The 6,087-nt window shown below is 57.1% G+C and overlaps 1 protein-coding gene across 1 annotated transcript in view; it reads right to left on the bottom strand.

The window, feature by feature from the left end:
* Nucleotides 1–6,087, bottom strand: part of NID1 (nidogen 1) — a 54,443-nt gene that overhangs the window by 45,179 nt on the left and 3,177 nt on the right. The window contains 3 exon segments of the mRNA XM_027770855.1: nt 1,192–1,562; nt 4,225–4,451; nt 5,680–5,979. Of these exon segments, the coding sequence (XP_027626656.1) occupies nt 1,192–1,562; nt 4,225–4,451; nt 5,680–5,979 (898 nt within the window).

Below are 6,087 nucleotides of genomic sequence, written 5' to 3'. Positions count from 1 at the left end.
CAGCAGGACCTTGAGGCCACACGCTGTGGGCGACAGCCCCAACGCCGGGCGTGCGCACTGGCCTTTCTAGCAAACACGGCAGAGCAACCGGGACAGATGGACAGGGATAGACACCTGTGCAGGCTCACACCCAGTTTCTCATCTCTGCCGAACATCGGGGTGTCGGGGCTCAGTGTGTCTCATTTAAATGTGACAGCTTCACAGTGAGTTTCACAGGCACCCAGAGGGGCAGAGACAGGATGGGGTTCAAAGTTCGACGTCTGTAGTGACACGCCCAACACACCTGGGAGGCCGGCTGCAGCCCACCAGGACCCGGGGTGCAGCGTGTGGGGGAGCCCGGGGCGGGAGCCCACCAAGTAGTAGCCTGGCCACACTGCTCCATCGTGGGCTCCCGGCCGGCATGTCACTGCGGCTCCGATGCCCAGTAAGAGCACTCCAGACCGCTGCTGTGGGCTGAGCCAGAAGAGGGAAGAGCCTATACAAAAATCTCTTTCTCAAAAAAAAAAAAAGGGAGAATCTGGGCCAGCAGACAGCATGGCAGTTAAGGTGCTGGACTCCTGCAGGGCCTACTGCGGTTTGAGTCCCAGGCCCTGTGGCTTGAAACACACCAGGAGTGTGTGTGTGTGTTTCAAGGTCCAAAATCCTGAGAGAATGGAGGAGGGATGATAGCATGGCCATCCACTCAGGGGACCTCTCACTCTCTCTAGCGAGTGCATGTGCCCTATAGCAAAAATCTCTCCCCAAAAAGGAGAGGGCGACCTACTTTGGCTGTATTTTTTACTTTTTGCAAATTAAATCTGAAAATAGAGGGACTCAGGAGTCAACACCCTAGTCCCAGAACCAAGATGGAGTGTCACAGACAAGCTGCGAATGCCCGAAGAACCAGATTGCTTTCTCAGGTGGTGAGTACATCTCTGATCTCAGAAGTCATGGAAAGGAATCTGAGTCTCTGACAATTCTCAAGCCCTGTTTCTCTCTAAAACAGAACAGAGCCTAGGAAGTTTGAGAGGACACACCCAGCCGCCTTCATGACCTCAGTCCTGGTCCCAGAAGGCCCGGGCTGTGACGCCGGAAGCCCCACTTCCCCACATTCACCGTGACAAGCCACCAGGGCACACCCCACCAGCACCCTCACGGTGCTGTCAGGAACCCCGCGTCTGAGGATGTCCTCGCTGCGGCTGACGGTCTTACCGAGTCCCGTCTCCTCGACTTCATCCACGTCTATGACCTGTGGGAGCTGCTGGGCAAACCTCTCCACGGCCGGCTGGAAGGACCTGGTTCTCTCCGTGGGCAGCCCAGGGAGTCTCTCGGTGGCCGGCCGGAAGACGCTGGGCTGGCCGTAAGTGCCGGCGTCCCCCCTCCTCAGAACCTCCATGGGGGAGGGGACGGTGCCCGTGTTGTCCAAGCCTGGACGGGGCGTCAGGTCGTAATCCTCATCCTCGGTGTCATAGTCTGCTTCATCGTCGGGGCCAAGGCTCACGTCCGCAGACACCACGCCGCTGGCTGTAGCCGAACTCCCAATCTCAAACACCCAGACGCCCTGCTGCCCAGAGTTGCTGCTCCTGGGAAGGACAGGTTTCTTGGAAAGGGGCTGGCGACCGGAAGGCCCCACAAACCACAGTAGAGCCCGGTACCCGCCCCACGCATGCATTGCGGCCCGTGTGCACGGCCCCCACTTTCACCTTCAGCAGGGCTGCACGGCTACACCTGGTGTCAGGGAGCTGAGCAGCCAGGGCTGAGTCTGAGGTCATGTCCTGGGGGCACCCCAGAAAGGCCCTCCTCGACCACTTGGAGGGGCGCTCCAGGGACTGAGGGCATGTGTCACGTCAGGGCGCCGGCCTCAGGAGCTCCTGTCTCCCTACCCTCCGTGCATGGCTTGGCAGTGACAACAGAAAGCACAGACCTCCCTCCGTGTCCAGGCCCGGGCACCAGAGCCCATGGCTGCTCCCGTGCCAGCTGTGAGATGCGCTGGTCCTGCAGATACCACAGGCACCCTCTGCGCACCCAGGTCGCCCCGGGGCTGGTCAGGACCACTGAGCGTCGGCTGCAGAGAAGGGGAGCGTGTGCCAGCTCTCAGCATCTCCCCCACGCACACACTGTGGCCCACATGCACGGTGGCTGGCCAAACCTGTGGGTGCATGACCGAGCACACGGAGCCCACGGGGTTGGCCAGGCTTTGGCCTCTGTCCCTGCTTCCTGACACAGGAGGCTCCTAGAACCTCTGGAATTTCCAGGGAGTGGTGTCTTTTTTTTTTTTTTTTGAAAGGTTTTCGCTCATTTCCACAGGAGGCTCCTAGAACCTCTGGAATTTCCAGGGAGTGGTGTCTTTTTTTTTTTTTTTGAAAGGTTTTCTCTCTCCAGACATAGAGAGAGAGAGACATAGAGACAGAAAGCGAGAAATCACCCCCCAGGGGGGATGGCCACGCCGCAATCTCTTCTCCTCCATTCTCCTCTCAGGATCTTGGGCACGCACACACACGCGCCCGGCGTGAGTTTTAAGCCACCAGGTCAGGGACGCGAGCCGTGGTCGACTACGTGGGAGTCCAGTGACATAGCCATTACGCTAACTGCTGGTTCCCGGGAGCAGTGTCTTTTATGTGCTAATACATTGCTGGTAACAGGGGTCTCCTAAGTGGCTTCAGGGTGGGGCTGGTGACCAGAAAGACAAGATGTGATTAAGAGTTCCCCACAATCCCCAGGTAGGGGAGACAAGCTGGAGACCGAGTTCATCACCAGTGGACGACTGAATCAACCATCTCCATGTGATGGAGCCTCCCAAAACCCAGACACAGACCAAACCCAGACAGAACGGAAGGCGCGAACTCAGGAAAGGCTCGTAGAAACGGGGCGTCTGGCCAGCCAGCACGCCCAGGGCTTACGCCAAGGTGCAATGTGTCGGGGGCATGACCGCACCAGCTCACCTGCATAGGCTATTAAACTGCAGGGTTGCGCGAGCCAGCTAGTAAGCACAGCCATTGTAAAAAATCAAATGATATAAACGTGCAAGGAAATGAATTACGTATTTTTAAAGATAAGAGCTACTCAAAACTCATCTCACGCCCATGTTCTAGAAGTTAGGGAATCCACTGTCCCTTTGTGGGTAGAAGGTACACAGGCCATTTCTGGACTCTGCATCCAGTGGCATCACACTGGCAGCGGCCGTGGAGGGTACTCACACCACAGACCTAGGCAGCTTACAGTGGGGCTCCACGTCCTGTGAGGCAGCCACTCGGGACCTGCCAGCACCACGCAGAGGGCGCGGCTGGGGCCTTGAGGCTGGATTGGATTGTATGAAATGGGAGATGGGGGATGTTCTTTGTTTTCGAAGGAGAATGGGAAAAAAATTTGTTTTACAAAACAGTCTGGGCTGTTTCCCCTTCTGCCAAATTCTACAACACAGCCTGAAAGCACTGTTTCTGTGGTGGGGGCGGGGAGGGGTTTCTCAGCCTTGGGGTGAGATGGTGATAACCCGTTTCTAACTTCACATTTACAGAGACCACTGGGGCTGTTTTAAATTAGGGTGACGCCTAAATAATCGGATGCCTGTTAATTCTGAGAGTACACTCCTTCAGACTACCATAAAATACAGTATTTGAGGCCAGCAGGTAGTACGGTCGTTAAGATGCTGGATCCCACACGGCCAACTCTGCAGTTCAAGCCCTGGACCCAGCGGCTTGAAAAACACACCGAATGCATGTGCATGCCCAAAGTCTTGAGAGGAGAGTGGAGGAGAAGGGATTACAGCATGGCCATCCCCCTGGGGGTGAGTTCTCACTTTCCGTCTCTCTCTGTCGGTCCATCTGTCTCTCTCTGGCAAGCATATGTACCCTATGGCAAAAATCTAAAAAGAAAGAAAAAAAATTGTATTTCATAACGTAACAACTGCACAAGGCTGAGTGTGGTGACAGCCACCAGGGGAGGCTGAGGCAGGAGGACGAGAGAGAGCACAAGGCTGCCCTGGGCAGTGCAGTGAGACCCCGTCTGAAGAGAAGAGCCAGGGGCGGCACACGCCTTTGACCCCAGCAGGGAGGCAGGGGCAGGAGGGTCACAGTGTGACAGTGAGACACTGTCTTCGAAACCAACGACAACAAGGCAATTACTTACAAATTTAAACCCACGGGAATATTCTCAGGTCATGACCTGAACAACGCCCGTTACAACACCCTTGATAAATAACAATGACATCATCGAAGGCGCACGCATTGGCGAGCAGGGGACACGTACCTGGCCAGATTTTCGATGGATTCCCTGTCGTTAGCGAATATGTCGTAAGCCCCATCGCTCTTCCACAGGAAGCCCGTGGAGCCCTGACTGAACGCAGCCATGGCGGGAACGTGGCTCTCATCCTTCTTCGAGAAACTGGTGGAGAACTGCAGGCCGTCCTCGGGGTACAGGAAGATGGCATAGGAATTCGAGGCAGAAGAGGCCAGGACAGCCTGGAATGTGTTTCTCTGTGGAGGGGAGTTAAATTCAGTCACTCAGGAAGCTAGTACAGAGCACAAGATGTGCTCTCCCCAGGATCCAGACAGAAAGCACTGCGAGGAGGGTATAAAGGTTACATTGCTGGATTCCCACGTAGTCCACCGCAGTCGGAGTCCCAGACCCTGCAGCTTAAAACTGACAATGGGAGGGATCGGCAGTTAGCGTAATGGCTATGTCGCTGGACTCCCACGTAGTCGACCGCGGTTCGCGTCCGCAACCTGGTGGCTTAAAACTCATGCCAGGCGTGTGTGCGTGCGTGCCCAAGATCCCGAGAGGAGAATGGAGGAGAAGGGATTGTGGCGTGGCCATCCCCCCTGGGGGTGATTTCTCTCTTTCTAGCTCTCTTTCTCCCTGTCTGTCTGGCGAGTGCACGTGCCCTATAACAACAACAAAAAAAAAACCCTCTAAAAAAAATTGACATGGGCATGCATGTACGTGCCCAAAATCCTGAGAGAAGACAGGAGAAGGGACTGCAGTGTGGTCATCCCCCCAGGGAGAGGTTTCTTGCTTTCTTTCTCTCCAGCGAGCACACATGCCCAATAGCAATAATCCCTCTAAAAAACAGTACTGCGAGGAGGTGGCCATATTCTCGCCTCATTCTAAATGGACTTTTGCCACATGACCAAGAATCTCGGGACAGCCGCACAAGACCCCCTGAGGCTCTCGGCGTGGAGGTCCCTAATGGGTCTACGCTGTAAGCCCCCTCCGGGCAGCAGCCTGCGTCTCAGCCTATGAAAACCGTTGCCCACGCAATTTGTTTCTCCCATGAGACAGGATCACACTCATATTTAACGACTGTGGTAAAACACGTGTGCTTTGGGAGAAAGTGGCCTGCTCGCGCTGGCTGTGTGCCCTGGGTGTGCTGTCGGGCTCTCAGACTTTGCATCTGAAAATGGAGATAAAACCACCTCCTTGGTGGGGACCCTGGGGAGGCGACGGTGGCAACTACCCAGGACCCTCCCCTCGAGGCCCAGGGCCTGGTCCTGATTCTCCAGGTTCTTAACCTGTCAGTCCTCTACTTACCTGGGGATGCTCCTCCCACCCCCGAAGCCAGCAGCCGGGGACCGTCCTCTGGAGACAGGTGCACGGCCGTGCTAGGCCCCGGCGGCCTGTGGTTCCTCTCACCCCTCCCAATGGCACTGGGGCAGCAGAGCGCGCAGCTCAGAGGAGGGAGGGGTGTACAGCTCGCGTGCTCACCTTGCCTTCCCGGGCGGGGTCCCCGTGGGGCCCGAGGTAAGGGGCCACAGATTCCCAGGTGACAACCACCACACTGCTGGCCTGGAACGAGCCCTCCGGGAATGCTCTCTGGACACACTCGGCTGCCAGGCGCGAGACGGCGGCGGAGAAGTCCTCCCGGTAATAGACCCTCCCGCGGCCGGCCGTGGTGTCCAGGTCAGCCAGGAAAGGCGCGATGGTGCCAAAGGTGGGCGGGAAGAGCCCGGGCTGGGCCTCGCCGGCCGGGGGCTCACTTGTGGCGATGAGGCCGTTGGTGGTGACCTGCCGGAGAAAGTGTGGGTAAGAGGGAGCAGGGACGGCCCCCCGCGGTGGGGCAGCGCCGGCCAGGACACAGCCTCAGGCACGGCTCAGTGAGGACGGCGGAGCCCG

The sequence above is a fragment of the Tupaia chinensis genome, unplaced genomic scaffold (genome assembly GCF_000334495.1).
Source record: "Tupaia chinensis unplaced genomic scaffold, TupChi_1.0 Scaffold000161_1, whole genome shotgun sequence".
NCBI lineage: Eukaryota > Metazoa > Chordata > Mammalia > Scandentia > Tupaiidae > Tupaia > Tupaia belangeri.
The sequence above is the reverse complement of the archived record's forward strand: the minus strand, read 5'-3'. Positions and strand labels throughout refer to the sequence as shown.